This window comes from Mus musculus, chromosome 14, assembly GCF_000001635.26.
Source record: "Mus musculus strain C57BL/6J chromosome 14, GRCm38.p6 C57BL/6J".
Lineage (NCBI taxonomy): Eukaryota > Metazoa > Chordata > Mammalia > Rodentia > Muridae > Mus > Mus musculus.
Window position 1 is genome coordinate 38,667,100 of NC_000080.6, and position 21,251 is coordinate 38,688,350.

At 38.5% G+C, this 21,251-nt stretch overlaps 1 protein-coding gene across 10 annotated transcripts in view; it reads right to left on the minus strand.

Annotated features, from left to right (window-relative positions):
• Nrg3 (neuregulin 3) overlaps window positions 1–21,251 on the minus strand; it is a 1,108,134-nt gene that overhangs the window by 301,998 nt on the left and 784,885 nt on the right. For all 10 annotated transcript variants that reach the window (XM_006518687.4, XM_030247684.1, XM_011244987.3 and 7 more), the window contains exon 3: window positions 1,119–1,192. In XM_006518687.4, the coding sequence (XP_006518750.1) occupies window positions 1,119–1,192 (74 nt within the window). The remainder of the gene's footprint in view (window positions 1–1,118; window positions 1,193–21,251) is intronic.

The window sequence follows — 21,251 nt, forward strand, 5'->3', positions numbered from 1 at the left end:
AAGAAATGGCATAGCAACCCATTAACACCAGACTCTTGTGATAATTTCTGGAGAATCTTACTTTACACTTCAGAGAAGAGAGATCTTCTAAGCTGGGTCGCTTGATGGCCTTTTAGCAACCTTCACACTCCACGAGGTCAGCCAAGTTTGTAAATAATCACAACAAGGTGAATGCCTCGCCAAGATGAAGCACATTTTTACAGAAACTAAAGAAAAAAGCGCTCCATTCTTTAAATTTTGGCATTTGGCCAAAGTAATGGGTTCGAAATTTAAGGGACAAATGGATATACATGTTGTGAAAAGATGTGGAAGAGGGCCAGACATGCTCTTCATGTTACAGAACACGGAAGGGCTGAGAAGATCATTTCTATCTATAATCAAACCTATCAATATTTCCTTTCCTTAGTGGTGATTCAATTGTAGTACAATACCACTGAAAGCAAAATAGTTATCACACCCAAAGGAAGATTTGTACTTTTAATCAGAGCTGGTCATGTTCGCATAGAAAGTTACTTTAAAATTTATATAAAAAGTGAAACTAATATGCAATAGTACTGAGAATTGTGCAAAACTGTCTTTTTGCATGAAGAACAAAATAATAATTTCCTTAGTATTATAATCCCTTATAAGAAATTGTGTGGTCAGACTGGGTTTTAAGGTTTGTTTGAAAACATCTTAAGTAATTTCATAAGCATATTTTCTCATTTCAGTAAGGTAAATGTTAATAAGTTCATCATTATCACAAATTACCAGACAAAGTCTCAGAAGCAATAGGAAAATGCAATTTCCTAACATTCTTCCAAGTAATAATAAGCTATTTCTCTATATCCTTTCTGCATCGGAGTGATATTAAGAACCAGCCTGGGAACTAGGGCAGACGTTGGTTCCCTGCAGGGGTGCAGGGGTGCCTTAAGTCGAAGGCTAATTCTCACTTGGGAGACACCGTAGACTGAGTTAGCCCTGGTTGTGCTTAGATCAAGCTCTCTTTCACCACTTTCTGTCCTTGGCACCTTTCAGAGACACTGGAAAGCAGGACGACCTTCAGCTGTGTTAAGACCTTCACTCCGGCAAGACTACCTATACATCATCGCATTAGAGAAGAAAAAGGCTTGACCTACTTGGATCCGATAAGATGGAGTCTGTTTTCGGCAGAAATTGATCACAACGGACTCCTTGGTAGCCTTCCTTGCACCTGAGAAGAGGGATAAATGACAAGCATGTGCATGTGGTTGTGAAAGATTCAAGGTTTTCAGCAAGCAGATCAAGCACTAACAGTGACGCGAGAATAGTCGTCTAACGAAGACCTTTGTATCTGATTCAGCCTGGTTCTAATATCAGTGGGCAGATTCTCGATTTTAATGTTGTCCTAAACAAACAAACAAATGAAAAATTTTTAAAAAAAACCACCCAGAAAAACACAGCTTTGCAATTATACCTGCAAATGCAATACCCAAAGAACAAATTCCCCAACATCTCAAATGCCTCTCTCAGCAGAGTAGATCGTGGTTATCATATTACAAGGCTGACAGCAGGAGCATTCTTCTTTATATAATAATGTGGTCTCCAAATACATTCAGAAACATATTGCAAGCACCATTTTTCTTGTAAAAAAAAAAACTCCACATTTTCTAATATAACACATCAGTTACAGCTTTCGGATTACAGTATTATTTCCTTATGTTTTATTGGTTTGCTCCTTTGCTGATTTCGAGTTTTTAACTTCATTCTTTAGCTATTCTTCAAACCCATGTCACTTCCTTGCCAGAAGTATCAGCATGTCATCTGGCAGGATCTTAGGAGCATCTTTCTAACTAAGCATCTCTGTTTGGTCCTTGATATTTAGAAAATATATGCAAAGTGCCTGGACTCTGCCAGATGTTGTACACAGCAACTGTCCTGAGTGAATACATTGGTGAGGCTGGGAACACTCTGGCTGGAACCAGCAATAAGGAGGCTATGTCCACATGGTTCAGTCAATCAGGATACTTGACCAGCTCAGACAACATCAGCACATCAACTGCCAGTTCAAGTAACAAATGTAGCTAAGGCCCCAAACACTGTCTTGGTACTGTCTCTTTAAGTGGGTGGTTATGTTTACTGGTCTGTATGAGGCTTACTTAATCTGTCATGCTTGGACTAAGCAGTGAAGTCAGCACTGTCACCTGGAGGATGAATCTGTCCTACTTATACAGGGGAAAAAATTGGGCTGCTGACAGGAAAATCAGATTTGAAAAACAGTCATCTGCTTGGTAGAGAGCTATGAACTTGACACAAGTTTTCCAAGAGATGTTCTGCCCATCAAGGAGGTCTGTGCATTCTTCACTTGTCCTGTGCTTTGTTTTCTGAGTTTGATAACAGTATTAGATGAGAGTTACTTAAACGGCAAAAATCACTGAAGGTGCCTATGACATTGTCTGCCTTTCGTGTTGAGACAAAGAAGAACTCAGGTAATTAGACCAGCTCTCTCCAGCACCTTTATAAAATATGACACTCTCAAGTACATTTCCCAATTCTCTCCATAGACTGAGAACAAAAATTTCTGCAAAGTATATACAGATAACCAGGAGTCTCTGGTGCCTACAAATTCATTTGTGCAAACACTTCTCTTCATAGCTTTAAAATAAAAATAACTTACATGCTTAGAGTGGGCAGACACTTGGTTTTCTAACATTGAAAAGGCAGCTAGAGAGTGCTTATGGTTGAAACATATTTGTGATAATCAAGATAAAGTCTTGTTTTCTGAAAGCTGCCCTGGTGCTGGTGTTTCCTCTCATTCAGAGTTGTCAGCATCAAGCCATTTCACCCCTCTCTTCCCTGTGACTGGCTTATGCTCTGGACATGTGTCATCATACACAAGCACTTTCCTGGCATGTCATCTCCAACCCACACAGAAGGATGTAACTACCCCTTAACTTATTGTTTATTTAATGTGAAAATGGTATCCTAGGAGGGTGGCAGCTTTGAAAGTAAAATACATTTCTTTGTTTGGTTGGTTTTGCTTTGCTTTATAAAGGCTTGCTGTTGCTTAAAACACAATATTCCATTTGTGTGTGGAAGAGAAAATAAAGAGGTTTGAATTTTTTTCCAGTTTGAAACCAATCAACCATGAATCCAAGCCCACCTTAGAGAGAGTATTAGGCCTCATGGGACATAAGGAATATTGTAAAGAAAATTGTAAAGCTGCCCCACACCTGTGGGCTGCAGATAACAGTGCTTGATGGTGGTGTCACAGCTTTGCCTAGGCTTGGGAGCCAAGCATGGGCTCCACAGCCACATAGCCAGCCACAAGTCATGCCCTGTTGGGAAAGAGGCACAGAGGCACACAGGCCATTGCTAATTGGTGCTATAATTGGAAAATATATGAGCCTCATACATTTCTCATTAAAAAAAATCACACATACATCTCCTTGATAAGTTCAGACTGATCTAATCATGAAGTTGGAGTGGTGTTAGCACTGACTGCTGATGAAGTAAGTTGGATCTATGACAATGTTAAAGCATCAGAGAGGAAATGTGTCTTCAAACACATTTCTATTGCATGATTGAGCCTGCTGATGCTTGTGGCTTTCTTCTGTTCCTTATTTTGGATGGTGGGGAGACTTACTGTTTTCTTTTTTAAAAACACAGTATAAAAAAATAATAGTGGTGGTTATATTACATAATGTTGGTTTCATCTCATAGCATAGATAATGCAATAAGTGAATGGCATTAAGAGTGTATAAGTAATGCTTAAACATAAATGTGGCCTTCTCTTAAAAATATCATAAATCTTTCTTTAACTGGGTTAGTAAGCTGTTCTTTTCTCTCTTTGCTCTGAAAACACACTCAGTCCACCTGTTCTCTGTATTTCTTTATCTTGTAGAAGTCTGCATCATAACTACCATATTAAAAAGAAAAATACAATATTGTCCTGTTATTTCATAGGCAAGGTTTGATTCTGCATACTCAGGCAGGAAACAGGGTTGACAAAAGATTGCATGAGGAGAATGAGAGGATTATTACCAACTGTGAAATAACCACGATGCCACGTTAGTTTGCAAGAGCTGAGACATTAGTCTGTGGGCAAAATTAGCTTCAGATTTCCTAAGTTTACTCTAAGTTGAAGAAGTTGTCTTGTTAGAAAACTAACTTCTTAACAGATATTTTGTTTTATTTCCAAATATAAAAGGTCATAGGAAGAGAAGAGTGGAGGTGACATTTGAAACCAAGTAGGGCAGGTGAGAACATGTAGCCACAACTGTGATTGTTTCCAATAACAAACAGATTGGCCACTGGCAATGGTGCACACAGAGCAAGGAAAGAGATAAGCACTATGCAAACCCAGCTCTGGCATCTGTAAGATCAAGCCAATGAAGAGCCTGTACCACATTCCACCAATGTCCCCAGAGGAGAAGACTGAGTAATTTCAAATATACATTTAACTGCTCTGCCCCACACCCTCTCAGATTTGCCTTCACTCTCCTTCCCACATGTCACGATTCAATGGAAATAATACACATCATTTCTTATCATTTCTCTCTCCTCTACATTGCCTCTGAGAAAAAACTCAGTGGCTGGTTTTAGTTAAAATAAAAAGACAGAGAGAGAGAGAGGGATGGAGGGAACAAAGGAGAGAGAGAGAGGGAGAGAGAGAGAGAGAGAGAGAGAGAGAGAGAGAGAGAGAGAGAGAGAGAGAGAGAGAGAGAGTATGAATTCCAGGCAAGACAAGTAAGTACAAAATGCATTACTTTTGCCTAGAATTCAATACTTGTTTTTGTCTGTCCTGTTGAACCAGAAATTGCCAATATATCAAGACTACATACAGAAGAACCCCAAAGGAAAAACTTTTCAGTAGTCCAGTTGACAAACTTTCACTGCCTCATAAACATCTTGCAGGATAGTAAATAGCAATGAATGCAGCAACTCGAGGTTGCTGAACAGGCTAAGGCAGAAGTGAGTTGAGTACTTAGCCCTGAATGGGGTACATATAGCAACCCCACTAAGTTTCAAACAACAACTCAGAACAGAAAGAATAAGAACAAGAAGATAGAGGGGAGAAGACCAGGGTATTACTGGCTTCAGAGCCTGACACAAGCAATTTAAAGTAATCTCAGCAGCTGGTGCTACTACCTGTAAGACTGGTTCTGTCAACAGCCAATCAAGGGTCAGGGAGGGATCACTAGGCCTATACCACCTGATGAAACAGCTGTCTATTCATGAACTCACCAGCAGGAACAGTTACCAATTTTAATTGTATAGCCAACTTGTTCCAATAATTAGTTCCATACCCATGAATGGTTAGGGACCTGGTGTTGGTTATAATCAGTGGCTCATGAAACAAAATGACAGAAATGTGGAGAAAGAGCTTAGAGAGAAGTTGGAGAGTGGATAACAGGGGTCGGGGGAGATAAAAAAGGTAGTGGTCAAGAATAACTTGAGTGCCCTAAATATTTATACAAAATTGCCATAGACCAAACTTAATCAATAAAAACATGGTTTGGTCATTTGTATATGTTCCAGAGGAGCTATCACCTTTGGTTGGCTTAAAGCAATTCTTTTTTTTTTTTCCATTTTTTATTAGGTATTTAGCTCATTTACATTTCCAATGCTATACCAAAAGTCCCCGCATACCCACCCACCCCCACTCCCCTACCCACCCACTCCCCTTTTTTGGCCCTGGCGTTCCCCTGTACTGGGGCATATAAAGTTTGCAAGTCCAATGGGCCTCTCTTTCCAGTGATGGCCGACTAGGCCATCTTTTGATACATATGCAGCTAGAATCAAGAGCTCCGGGGTACTGGTTAGTTCATAATGTTGTTCCACCTATAGGGTTGCAGATCCCTTTAGCTCCTTGGGTTCTTTCTCTAGCTCCTCCATTGGGAGCCCTGTGATCCATCCATTAGCTGACTGTGAGCATCCACTCCTGTGTTTGCTAGGCCCCAGCATAGACTCACAAGAGACAGCTACATCTGGGTCCTTTCGATAAAATCTTGCTAGTGTATGCAATGGTGTCAGCGTTTGGAAATAAAAGTTGAGTTTCTATCCTCACATTTCTCTTAGTTTTTGTCTGAATGTACCTTGTATGAGTTCTTTAGGGTCTTTGTTTCCCATTTCAACTCAACTCTAATTAAATGAGCATAATACTAGAAAAGAAAATAATAACACATAGAGTTGTTACACTATACTTTTTGATTTGCCTATGTTTATAACTAAACAGCATACTTTCTGTCCACAAGGATGGGTTTCAGATAAGGAAAACAGGAAAATATATGAACAATGCAAATATAATTAACATAATTTCAGCACCTGTGTTATATACAGTCTGTTAAAATTCTATGGAAACCATAAGTGCTTGATTTTAAACAAAATAATTAGTTCTCAGAAGGAAATTGTTGCATGCAAAGTTTATATATTCCTGACTGTATAGACCTTCATTCTTAGAAAAATTTGTCATTCCTTTGGCTATGACTATAAACTAGCTACTTGGTCATAGCGAATTACTCTGCTAATTTCAAGGACACTATGAAATGAAGATTTGACAAAGGAAAATCTCTCCAAGTATTTTACCTTGTCTTCTGCCAATAGTCTTCAGTGCCAGTCTTTGCATAAGGAAAATGGAGAGAGCTTGGTAAAACTACACTTAGTACTTGGGAGCTAAGTGATTATAGAATTGCCTGATTCTGAATCCTGAATCCAGTATTTAATAACTGTGTAATCTTTCTCATCCATGAAGATAAGAGCAGTTAATGTCTAGAATTACAATTTATAATAAAATATATTATAAAAGTGGCTCATGGTAATCATTCAATATATCCCAGTTCCAGTGTTCATTGAAGTACCATCTCAGCTTTCAGAAAGGGAGCAGACACAGCACAGTTATCCTTGCTAATTCAAGATCCCATGACAAGAATTATATTCCCTGCAAATGTAGTGGGCTGACTTCAGTCTTCTGCCTAACTTAGGAACCTTCTGATTCTCTCCATGAAAATTTGTTCAATGTATAAATTGTAATTCATTTCACATTTTATACAAAATTAAATACTTGAAAATATGGTTCAGATACCGTGAAGTGAAACTATTATTTTAGAAGCCATAGACCTAAATGTATAAGTTATCATCCAGTATTGAAATGTAGATAATGACTTAAAGACAAGTTTCTTTTTTTTTTCTTTCCATTTTTTATTAGGTATTTAGCTCATTTACATTTCCAATGCTATACCAAAAGTCCCCCATACCCACCCACCCCCACTCCCCTACCCGCCCACTCCCCCTTTTTGGCCCTGGCATTCCCCTGTTCTGGGGCATATAAAGTTTGTGTGTCCAATGGGCCTCTCTTTCCAGTGATGGCCGACTAGGCCATCTTTTGATACATATGCAGCTAGAGTCAAGAGCTCCGGGGTACTGGTTAGTTCATAATGTTGATCCACCTATAGGGTTGCAGATCCCTTTAGCTCCTTGGGTACTTTCTCTAGCTCCTCCATTGGGAGCCCTGTAATCCATCCATTAGCTGACTGTGGGCATCCACTTCTGTGTTTGCTAGGCCCCGGCATAGTCTCACAAGAGACAGCTACATCTGGGTCCTTTCGATAAAATCTTGCTAGTGTATGCAATGGTGTCAGCGTTTGGATGCTGATCATGGGGTGGATCCCTGGATAAGGCAGTCTCTACATGGTCCATCCTTTCATCTCAGCTCCAAACTTTGTCTCTGTAACTCCTTCCAAGGGTGTTTTGTTCCCACTTCTAAGGAGGGGCATAGTGTCCACACTTCAGTCTTCATTTTTCTTGAGTTTCATGTGTTTAGGAAATTGTATCTTATATCTTGGGTATCCTAGGTTTTGGGCTAATATCCACTTATCAGTGAGTACATATTGTGTGAGTTCCTTTGTGAATGTGTTACCTCACTCAGGATGATGCCCTCCAGGTCCATCCATTTGGCTAGGAATTTCATAAATTCATTCTTTTTAATAGCTGAGTAGTACTCCATTGTGTAGATGTACCACATTTTCTGTATCCATTCCTCTGTTGAGGGGCATCTGGGTTCTTTCCAGCTTCTGGCTATTATAAATAAGGCTGCTATGAACATAGTGGAGCATGTGTCCTTCTTACCAGTTGGGGCATCTTCTGGATATATGCCCAGGAGAGGTATTGCTGGATCCTCCGGTAGTACTATGTCCAATTTTCTGAGGAAATGCCAGACGGATTTCCAGAGTGGTTGTACAAGCCTGCAATCCCACCAACAATGGAGGAGTGTTCCTCTTTCTCCACATCCTCGCCAGCATCTGCTGTCAGCTGAATTTTTGATCTTAGACATTCTGACTGGTGTGAGGTGGAATCTCAGGGTTGTTTTGATTTGCATTTCCCTGATGATTAAGGATGTTGAACATTTTTTCAGGTGCTTCTCTGCCATTCGGTATTCCTCAGGTGAGAATTCTTTGTTCAGTTCTGAGCCACATTTTTTAATGGGGTTGTTTGATTTTCTGAAGTCCACCTTCTTGAGTTCTTTATATATGTTGGATATTAGTCCCCTATCTGATTTAGGATAGGTAAAGATCCTTTCCCAATCTGTTGGTGGTCTCTTTGTCTTATTGACGGTGTCTTTTGCCTTGCAGAAACTTTGGAGTTTCATTAGGTCCCATTTGTCAATTCTCGATCTTACAGCACAAGCCATTGCTGTTCTGTTCAGGAATTTTTCCCCTGTGCCCATATCTTCAAGGCTTTTCCCCACTTTCTCCTCTATAAGTTTCAGTGTCTCTGGTTTTATGTGAAGTTCTTTGATCCATTTAGATTTGACCTTAGTACAAGGAGATAAGTATGGATCTATTTGCATTCTTCTACATGATAACAACCAGTTGTGCCAGCACCATTTGTTGAAAATGCTGTCTTTCTTCCACTGGATGGTTTTAGCTCCCTTGTCGAAGATCAAGTGACCATAGGTGTGTGGGTTCATTTCTGGGTCTTCAATTCTATTCCATTGGTCTACTTGTCTGTCTCTATACCAGTACCATGCAGTTTTTACCACTATTGCTCTGTAGTAAAGCTTTAGGTCAGGCATGGTGATTCCACCAGAGGTTCTTTTATCCTTGAGAAGAGTTTTTGCTATCCTAGGTTTTTTGTTATTCCAGATGAATTTGCAAATTGCTCCTTCTAATTCGTTGAAGAATTGAGTTGGAATTTTGATGGGGATTGCATTGAATCTGTAGATTGCTTTTGGCAAGATAGCCATTTTTACAATATTGATCCTGCCAATCCATGAGCATGGGAGATCTTTCCATCTTCTGAGATCTTCTTTAATTTCTTTCTTCAGAGACTTGAAGTTTTTATCATACAGATCTTTCACTTCCTTAGTTAGAGTCACGCCGAGATATTTTATATTATTTGTGACTATTGAGAAGGGTGTTGTTTCCCTAATTTCTTTCTCAGCCTGTTTATTCTTTGTGTAGAGAAAGGCCATTGACTTGTTTGAGTTAATTTTATATCCAGCTACTTCACCGAAGCTGTTTATCAGGTTTAGGAGTTCTCTGGTGGAATTTTTAGGGTCACTTATATATACTATCATATCATCTGCAAAAAGTGATATTTTGACTTCCTCCTTTCCAATTTGTATCCCCTTGATCTCCTTTTGTTGTCGAATTGCTCTGGCTAATACTTCAAGTACTATGTTGAAAAGGTAGGGAGAAAGTGGGCAGCCTTGTCTAGTCCCTGATTTTAGTGGGATTGCTTCCAGCTTCTCTCCATTTACTTTGATGTTGGCTACTGGTTTGCTGTAGATTGCTTTTATCATGTTTAGGTATGGGCCTTGAATTCCTGATCTTTCCAGAACTTTTATCATGAATGGGTGTTGTATCTTAAAGACAAGTTTCTTGATAAAAAAAAATTCTCATTACCTATGGGTTGGAAGAGTATTTTCTAATGAATAATAACATTTCTTTCTTTTTATTCATAGTTTCAAATTATAGGCATTCATGATATATAACTTGCTTTGAAATATATATATGCATATATATATATTTCTATTATATATATATATATATATATATATATATATATATATATATATATATAATAGAAGGCGTAAAGAATAAGACCAGCATTGTATTATTGTCTTGCATATTTTCTTCAATAAGAATATGTAAAATTTGTTCAACAATTTCTAAATACATATTAGTTGGTGTATGTCTTAGTCAGGGTTTCTATTCCTGCAGGCAGGTCAGGAAGCAGGAGCTGATGCAGAGGCCATGGAGGGATGTTCTTTACTGGCTTGCTTCCCCTGGCTTGCTCAGCCTGCTCTCTTATAGAACCAAGACTACCAGCCCAGAGATGGTCCCACCTACAAGGGGCCTTTCCCCCTTGATCACTAATTGAGAAAATGCTTTACAGCTGGATCTCATGGAGGCACTTCCCCAACTGAAGCTTCTTTCTCTGTGTTAACTCCAGCTTGTGTCAAGTTGACACACAAAACCAGCCAGTACAGTGCATAATTACTAGAAGATAAAGTATGTCCTTTGAACTTCTTTCATATCAATATTGGGAATGTTTGTTAGTACACTCTACAAGGAAAACAGTGTGGAACATACTCAAAAAAATGGAAAATATATCTGATTCAGCAACCTCACTATTTACTTTCAATATACAGTTGAACAAAATTAAAGCAGGATGCTAAGGGGATGTTTCATGTTTATATTCACCACAGTGTTATTCACAGTAGCCATAATATGGAGTAGACCTAAGTACCTAGTAATAATGAAGAGAAAATAGGTAAAGAAAATACAAAAACAATGACATATTTTGAATCATGATGAAAGAATTTTCTGTGCTTTGGGGCATCTCAGATGAATGCTGTGTGCACTGTGTCCATCAATGTAGTACACTGTGTTGTCTGGAACCAACTCAGAGCAAACAGCTGAATCCTATATGATATCATTCATCTGTGAAACTTAAAAACTTGAGTTCAGAAATGGAGCAGAAAGATTGTCTTCCAGGAAGCTTCTCGAAGCTACCAGGAGCTTCTGGAGTTCCCTAGTCCCTTTAGAGCTAGGACACCAGTGTTGATGATGCTTCTTGATAGCAGACTCTGGATTCAAAATAAAATCAATAGTAAAACCTATTATTCAAAGAAACAAAAGCAAAAGATGAATTGACGTAAGTGAATGACCTAAAACAAATAAGACAGATGTGGAAAAATCATTATTCAAAAGCTGCTTATCCTGAGTATAAATATGATGGGCAGGCCAGAATTTTTTTCTCCCTAGGGATCTGCAGCCTGGAGTCCTTGGCTCAAAAGCACTAATAGTTTTAGAACAAATGCATGTCCCCAGCCAATCTTCAATTGAATCTAGACTGTAGGTTTGACCACAGAGACTATTGCAACATTGATTAAAGTGTAAGCTTTCTTTAGCTGAACTGAGAATTTAATTAAGTGGTTTTATTTAAAAAGGGAACTCTAATTAAGACAGCAAGATCTGTAAGTTAACCACTTTGTATTAACATTATCTACTGATTAGCTTTGGGTACAGCCTTTCTACAACACTTTTGACTATAAAAGGAAGAGTTTAGGGTTGGATTTGTGTAAATTTCTGTGTAGCAGCTGTCCTCGATAACATGGAGATTTCCTAACGTTAGCGCAATGCCTTATCAGTTTAGAGGCTTCCCAGAATGGCTGATAGAAATAATCTAATGTCTCTCCGATATTTCTGACTAATGAAATTGTATTCAAAGTCTTGAGAAAACACTAAAATTCATTTTACAATTTACCCTTTCAGGCAAAATCTGGATTGAAAAACTTAGATATAAAATCTAATGGAGGCCGATTCCTTAACTTAAACCTACTATGATTTCACTTTCAAGTAGTCTACATAGATGCAGGAAATAGAATACATTCAGTCACCAAGGGACATAGGAGAAGAGTGATGAATGTAAGACACATTGACGGGACACAACAGCAAATGTATGATTATGCTTCCCTAAGCTCTCTCTACCACACACAGTAGCAGCTACCTGGCCAGGTACATCATTTGGCATCAAACCAGTGGCCAGTGAAGCAGTGACCATTACCCCAGATCTTATCATTTTACCTTTGAATATGGCACAGTCTCTTAGGGACAGTCATTGCTGTAGAGTGTTAATATCAGCCTCAACAAATATTTAGTGATTAATATGTTTGCCTGACCTTTCTTTCTCTTTAGATTTCTCTATTACTACACCCATTAAAAAACTAAAACTTGTAACACAGAATGAAGGTATCAGATGATTTAGGATAGAGTATTCCATGATTAAGTAAAATATTATATATATATATATATATATATATATATACACATATACATATATATATATATATATAATGTAGTGCAATGATTTAATACAATACAATACAGTATAGTATAATTTAGTTAAGGCTAAGTAACCCATCCTTTCCACTTTAGCTTTGATTTTTACCACATGTGAAATAAAACATAGTAATTTGTCCAAGATAAGCCTATTAGCATGGTAGGATCTAGTGAAGTCTTTCTATGGGAATTGCATATACCCAACTTGTGACCTGTCTCTTCTGTTCTTAAAGCCTTGTTCCTAGATGAGTAAGGTCCTACTCTTAAAATGCCCTTTGACCATGGTTGTCTCCTAATGCATCTACCTTCATGTTGCATCACTAGGAGTCAGTAAAGGTTTCAACATACAGCTTTAAGGGAGAGGCACAATTCTAGCTGTTATAGACACCAAGGTACAGTGCTGACATCCACAAAGCAGCCAAGGCCACAGCATGAATTCCCCTATGCAAAGGATGCCCAAACCAAAAAAAAAAAAAAAAAATCCAGATTAACTTGTATTTCAGATAGATGAGATTATTTTTATGTGAATTACTCATGTAACTTGTGGGATTGGAAATAAAATTGTATTCATTGTTTTTATGAAGTCCACATATAACTATGTGTAATGTGGTTTATTTGATAACTTAGGCAAATTTGTGTGGAAAAAAATTATTCTGGATAGTCCAAAGAAAATTAAACAACAAGAAGAGCCAGATTTAAACTGAGATGTAGCACTGATACCATAACTATTCTTTTAGCATTTGGTTGTATTTTGCAATGTTGCAATGGCATTGTTTGGTGTTTTGCTTTGGATAAGGAATTCAAGTACCTTATAGATGCTTCTATAAACCACATAAAGCACTTAATGAGCTCACACAGCCCAGCTACAAATATAGCATGCATCTACCTCTACAACAGCCTGAACACTGACAGGCTACTTTAACAAGAGGCAATGATCAAATGAAGCAATGCTGTTTGTAATCACTAGACTGAAGGTGTCTGCTTTGATTGGATCACCAGCACACTTTGCATAACATCAAAATGAACTATAAGAGCACTTGGGCAGTAGCCTCACAAGGATAAAAGGTTCAAAGAACTTCTTGCTGCTTTCTTCAGCTCACTTTACTTTGGATCTTTCTAATACTCGTGTTCTATTGAATTTGAAAAGCATTTTGCAGAGGTGTGTCACACAGGGCAATGATTGCCAACATTTGATGATCAGACATATGGAGATGCCCACAATTAGAGGAGAGAGAGAGAGACAGAGACAGAGACAGACAGAGACAGAGAGATCAAGAAGAAGAAGCCATTCTTGTTCTCTGTCTGGGCTGTGCAAGTGATTCCCCAAAGCTTGATAAGGACATATCAGAAAAATAAATAAATTAAATAAAGCTGAGAGATAATTCTTATTTAAAAGGTGTTCCTATGATTGGCATTATAAAGGAGAAGGCCAGCTCATTAACAAAGGAACTGATAAACCACCCACAGCATGTTTCAAAAGAAGTGGTAATAATTACTGTCTCACTGAGAAAGGGGCAAAGTAGCCACATAGTGTCATTTACAAATCTCCTTGCAAACATCACAGAACAAGCTGAAAAAGTCACAGAGCTTTCTGAATTAATTAAGGCAAAGGGGGAAAAAAGACTTTTAGCTTACATGTCTTGATCATAGAAAGAAAGTTTTACATGAAATGTAGATTGTTTTTTAAAGCCATTTTCGAAGGCTCTGGAGATACAGATCCCTAATTCAATAGTATAATGTCCCATTTCTCCCAGGATATTGTCCAATCCACTAACAAGGAGCAGCATTTCTCTAGTGTAAAGGAAGAGGGCAACTTTGATTGCAATTTACAATGCTAGATCTCCTTTCTGTGACAAATGATTTACTGCTGAAGAACAAACAAACTAGGAAAAAAACATACAACCCCCACCCCACAACAAACAAACACACACACAAAAAGTCAGACAGAATCTTTCATTATTATGGCATTCATCAGCAAGAAGGAAATGTTCTCCTTAATAATGGTTTCATATGAAAATCAGTCATGTAACTCAGACTGAGTTGAGCTTAAGGCAGCATCTGCCCCCTCCACCTCCCAAAGAGATTCAGGCTCTTAGGTTTAGATGGATACTCAGTTAAACATAAGCACCATGAGTCTGAAAACCTGTTAAGAAGACACCAGAGGAAACAAGAACACTGTGTGACTAGACCTACATCAGTTTCGTACAAAAGCCCCATTTTCTAATTATGATATTCTGCACACTGAAGTGTCATTTACACAAAGTTGGGAAATGATGATGATGAGCTAGGTAAGTGTAGTGCCCAGAATTTTCCTGTAAGCCCCACTTGCCTAAGAAATGTCCTGGGATGTGGTGAGTTGTAGTTCTTGGGAAATAACAAAGCCTCATGGGATTGTATGGTGGCCTGGGTTTGGCCACATAAACCACTGAGACACTTGGTTCAAGGCCAATCCCAGGTGGGAATGTCTGGGGAATGGTCCTGACAAAAGTATATCCCTTGGTCAATATTTGATATTTAATTAATGCTTTATTTAAATTTGGGGCGAAATAGTGGAATTTTTTTCTTGGAGAATCGCTACGTTAACATAAGAAGGGAGGAGACACTATGGGGACTACAAACCAAGACACTGAAGCTCCTATGTTATTCAGAGATTTGAAATAAGCAAAAAGGAAGGGTTCAAATGAAAGGCATGTGACACACTCGCCTGTGTTTGGGGAGAGGTTCCAGTGAGGAGTGAGGCCTAGGGTGTTGCAGCTGTGCCTGTGGTTGGCTGCTCCACCTTAAGAAGCACTCATGGTGTCTGTCTTTGCGCTTCAGGCCACTTAGCCCTGAGCTTCAGGAGATTCTCCTCCCCTCCATCTCCCATCTCCCATCTCCCATCTCCCATCTCCCATCTCCCATCTCCCATCTCCCATCTCCCATCTCCCATCTCCCATCTCCCATCATCTCCCATCTCCCATCTCCCATCTCCCATCGCCCATCATCTCCCACTAGGAATGCTGAGATTAAAGATGGGTGAGGCGGGATTAGGCGTTTATGTAGATGCTGGAAACCCAAGCTCCTGTTGTAAAGCTTGGAGAGCCTTACAACAGATGGCTTTACCCATGGAGCAATGGCCCTAGCCAGCATTTATGCATTTTCAGTGTGGAAATATGGGTACTTTGGATGCCACATACCATGTGGCAGACAATTTAGTTTTCAAATATGATTTAGGCTCTTTGCTGTGCCGACTCTATTAAACAGCACCATTTTCATTTGACATTCTATCAGTGGAATTCCCCAGTGTTGTATTATATGATAGATACCCAGGCACATCTGTGCATAGATACCCACACCAAAACCAACCATCCTAATTAAACTATGTGCCTAGAGAGATGTTTTCCTCAACGTATAATGGTGTAGAGAAGAAATCATAAAAGGTACTTGCTCCACCTGCCAAAGATGTGTAGAGGAGAAAGTTTCGAAACAAGAACTTGAGACCTGGGTAAGACATCAAACGGCATAAGTACAAGAACAAGGTTCAGAAACCATGTCTTCTTTTTTCTTTTTTTTTCCTCAATTTCTCTGCTATTAAATGCTTTTCTCCAAAAATCAAAGAGATTCCTACATCCATATGCCATGTCTTACAACTGCCTTTTCCAAATCATTCCAATGAAACATTGGTTCTTTTGTTGTATCCCACCTTATGTCAAAGCCAAGATTAAAAAGGGGTAATAATATCAAAGCCACTGACTTAGAATCGACAAGGCAGTGAAAAAATAAATCACACACACACATGCACACTCACATGCACACACTCACACACACACACACATGCACATAAGCACATGCACACACAGATACACACATGCACATAGGCACATGCACAATCAATGCACATACACACTGACACATGAGTGTACACAAGCACAAGTGAACATGGATATACACACAGACACAGTCATGGGCATGTATTTACACACACACAGACACACACACACACACACATACACACACACTTGAGTAGGGCCAGGTAAGGGGAATTCAGAAGATGGCACATGTTTCAGTTTCTTTTCTCCAGCTGTGAGAAACACTGTGACCAGAGAAACTTAAGGAAGAGGGAACTTGCTTTAGCTCACGGGTCCAGAGGGACATGATGACAGAGGGAAAGCATGGTTGCTCAAGCTTGAAGTTGAGGGCTCACCTCTTGAACCACAAGCACAAAAGCAGTCTCCAATGAGGTACATCCTCCAACAAGGTCCCACTCCTAGGACTTCTGCAAATACTCACAATGACTAGAAATAAAGCACTCGAGTGCTCAAGCGTCTGGGGAGCTTTCTCATTCACACCATTACACTACTTAACCAGACTGTTGGCGAGCTAAAATGAAAGCTCCCGAGATGAGGAATGAGTTAAAATCACTAAATAGCTTATGATCCCTTACCACTAACACGAACCATGGAGGGATCTCACTGGATGCACTTCTTTGTGTTCATCTTAGACTACATTGATCAGAAAGTGTTCTTAGAAAGGACTTCAGTAGAAACAAAAGCCGCTAAAGCAAAGACAAGCTTCCCTGAAGACCTATCTCAAGCAGACATGTGCTGAAAGCTTTATGCAAGTGAGGTGAAGTAAGTCTCACAGCAGCTTCTCAGGAAAAGGAGGTGCTTCTGCAACCCTTTCATGGAGACAACTCTGGGGCTGAGAGAAATGCTCTTCAAGGCCCCAGGACACAAGAAAGTCATGTGTGTGCAAAGCTGCATTAATATTCAGGTTGAATCAACACCTGGGACTGTTTTTCTCCATCTCTTAATGTACTTGGCTATTCCTATGCTTGTATATATATTCTTTAGTTCTGTGGCCTATTAACTATTTTAGTAAGGAATGGCCTATCTCTCTCTCTCTCTCTCTCTCTCTCTATATATATATATATATATATATATATATATATATATATATATATATAGTATACATAAATGTAATGATATACTCATTCAAACTTATATAGTAATTTAATAGAGTTTGAAATTGCTAAAAGGAAACAAACATAATATTCAATAAACCTTTTAACTTAGTATGTTAAAGGATTCCAACTTGTCAATATAAATGATCGATTAAAATTAAATATGCCAAGAAATCTGCCTCTGTATTTGAACACAGAAAAATCTTTAAGTCAAGAAAATACACTAAAAACTATGGCGCAGGTGAAGACTGGAGAGAACCTTGAAAGAGAATGGTAAATTAACATGGAGTGCAATTACTTTACTGCAGGTTGGTGGAGAATGAAGTCAGAGAGACAGAGATGGAGACATATGCACAGAGGGAAGCAGAGAGTGTGGGAGCACTCAGTGTGAAGCAAGGAGCTCTACCAGACAGGCACTGTCACCCTAAATTCATCTAGTTTCTACAGGATATGAACCACAAACACAGAAAATGAATTGGAGGAACCAAACGTCCTGACTTAGTGCTTCTATTGGCTGAAGCCTCTGGTCAGGAAAACATGGTAAAAAGTGTCTTCCTCACATAGAAGGCTGATCTGAAGACAGGTTACATAAGCAAGCACAGACCAGTCATTTTTGAGTCATATTGCCAAATATATTACATGGCCCACATTTGTATGTGGTCATGGATATATGTGTTTAGATTTATCTAGACAGCTTTCTTCACTGTCAGTTTAACACTGGCTCTGGGACTCTGTTGACATCACAATCTGAGTATGCTCAAGCCCCTTATATAAAATAGTATAGTACTTGCCTATGAACTGCATAACGGTACATGAATAGTTACATTGCATAATTTAGGGAGAAATAAAAAAGATAAATATGGACACATTCAAGAAGATATATTCTTTATTTCAAATCATGTCTACTAAAATTTGGCTTTAATCCAAGGAGGAACGGATTGTTGTGGAGGTTCAATAATGCAGTACAAATACCCATGCATGTTTTTATACCATTAGGACCAAATATCACTTTCTCCATACAGTTTAAGGCAACAGTTTGCTCTCTATCTCTGTCTGTCTCTCTGTCTCTGTATGTGTGTGTGTGTGTGTGTGTGTGTGTGTGTGTTTGGTATATTTAAACTATAGTAAAAAGAAAGTCTTTACTTCACTCTCAATGTAGATCTTCATTAGTCCTTCCTACCCATGCCATGTGTTCCTTTATCACAAATGTTTCCAGTGACACATAATAAGACACACACACACATGCTCTCAACACACACATGCTCTCACATCTTGCTCTCAGCACCTTCAGGCAATGAATATTTTTTCCATCTAAAATGTAATTTTCTCCTTTGGCACCAAAGCTAATCTCCCTGGCCTAGCACATTGTAGACCCCTGTCTCTTAATTACTTGAATTGTCTACACTCTTTTGAAGATGAAAAGCTCTAGTATTCTCATCCTGTTCCTTGGCTTCAAATAAAAAGTTACATCATATAAAAGTTTCTGGGGGATTTATTATCAGCCATATATATATATATATATATATATATATATATATATATATATATTAATGTGTGTGTTTGTTTGTATAAAAGTCACACCACAATTCTGATTACAACTTTAATGACCTAATCTACAAACTTCCCAAGGCTACAACATAATTAGTCCTGATCATAATTAGAATTAAAAAAAAAAAAAAACAAAACTCATCCGTTAGAAGTAAATAAGAAGACACTGGGGCTCCTGGAATTAATCTGTATTCTTTGATATAAAAAAGGAGAAGTTGCATTTATCAAGTGTTTTCTATTTTTCAGATTCTATACTAGACACTTAACATAACTGGCTACATGTTCCACTTGACAGTCTTGGGTTAGCATTATTTTATTTGTGACTTTAAAGATAAAGCCAGAGGTATAAAATGACTTGGTAGTTTGACAATGTCACCAAATTAGTAAGAACCAATGCTGCTATTTGGGCCCTGGGACTTTTGGCCATGACCTTTCATTTCTGAGCACTGGAAACCTTCTTCATTTTCTGTGCCCACAGTTGTCCACCTAGATTATAGAATGCTCAGTATTAGTAGGGCTGATTGCTAGGAAACAGTAGCAAACAGTGAACAACAAAGGGGAAACCTCGGTGAAGGTAACCGTGTCCTTGGTGCATACAATATAACTTCAACAGGGGTATAAGCCTTTACCACAGACACTGAAAATGGCTTATTCAGAGAAAATTGTTGGTGATCTGGAAAAAGACCTGGGCAATGTCTCCTTGAGTGGAAAGGGAATATACCGGCAGTCATCATACAGTGATTGTTATCTTGGAACAGTAAGTTTGATTTTGGATTGTGGGGCTTTTGGCACACACAAAGACCTTTGGGTACATAGGTAGGGAAGGGACTGTAGCTGACTATAAAGAATTTTTCTTAGTTTCTTTCTACACGTGATCCAGTGAACATGGATGAGATTATGGAAGCAGAAGATTATAAAACTTTGTTTACTTATATCTGAGTTTCCTTTCTTTAGAAATGTCACTATGGAGAATGAAGTCAATCAGTACAACCTCAGGATGAAGGTGTCCAACCTCACACTTTCCAGGATGTAGTTCTTCATTGTTATGGCTCTGTCATTTGGTCCCTCTGTAAGTGTTCTGGGGGTGTTTGTTTTTTTGTCAGCCTACATTACCCAGTGAAGGAACTAAGAAAGGATAAGTTCTAAGCAAGAAATACATTATGGCATAGGGAGAAGTTTCTAGCCACTGATCAAGTAAAAACTATTTTCTTTAATTATATATGTATATAAGCATATATATATATACATATATATATATATATACATATATATATATATTCCTAAAATAATTTTGCATTGTGTATCTACAGCTAAGAGATCAAAGCATTCAAATTTCCTGTTGCAGGGTAATTTATATTGGCAACCAGACCACCAGTTGTTCTTTATAGATCCTTTAAATTACATATAAAGAGCTTTGCAATCAGTGGTAATCAGTTTCAAACTTAATTTGCTTGGCATGATGCTATTAGGGAAGGAGTAGGTAGTGCAATAGTAAGTCTCTTGGGTCTCTGATTCCTCCCTAACACCTTCCTCTGTAATCATAAATGCCAGTCATAAAATAAATCAAGGTTTCATTTTGCTTTAAAGCCATTTTTTTTTTTTTTGCTTATTTTATCAGGGGTGACTGCAACTGACTTCCGTTCTAGTTCTTATTAGCAGAACAGTGGACAGTTAATCTCTAAATTCACAATTTTTCCTGTAAAAATTTTAGAATGCAGCTGGTCATACCAAAATTTCAGTGCTGATCTCAAGGGAGAAGAGCATATGAATATGTTTGTGCCTCTAAAGCCACCTCAGTTTGTAAACTGAGCTGAACACTAATAGGTAAAACATTCATTCTTTAGATCTCCTTGCAGTTGCTCAGTGCATGACTACTCTTGTTTAGTCAGGTTCTTATACTACTTCTGTGCAGTTGCACTAATACAAATCCAATATGAAGTTCATCTTCTGTGTGTGGTTTTGTGTATATATCTCCTCTAAATTCAAATGCTGATAAGTTAATCTCTGTGGAATGGTCCTGAGAAGTAGAGCCTTTGAAAAGTGACCAGATTGGGAGAGTGGACCTTAGAGATGGGATTAGTGTCCTCATAAGAGGGATCCTAGTGTCTTTTGTTCTCTTTCTGCACAGGATATTCGATGAGAAGTTGGCAGTGAGCAGGCTGTAAGAAGAGTCTCAGTCGTTCCCTTTATTCTTAGAGCAGACATTGCAGCCACCAGAACTTTGTGAAGTACTTGGTTGTTGTATTAGCACAAACGGGCTCAGTGTGTTTTTAACTTAACCTTCCTAGTGACATCGCATGTCCTTCAAGGCATATATCTGAGTGAACTTTTGAAATGTCAATAGTACTATGCATTTTACTTATATTATGAAGCTGCTACCCTGTGACATTTCTATTTTGGTTTGAAGTTAGTAGTTGAACTAACTGAGCCTCAGAAAACGTAAAGGGTTGGAAAGA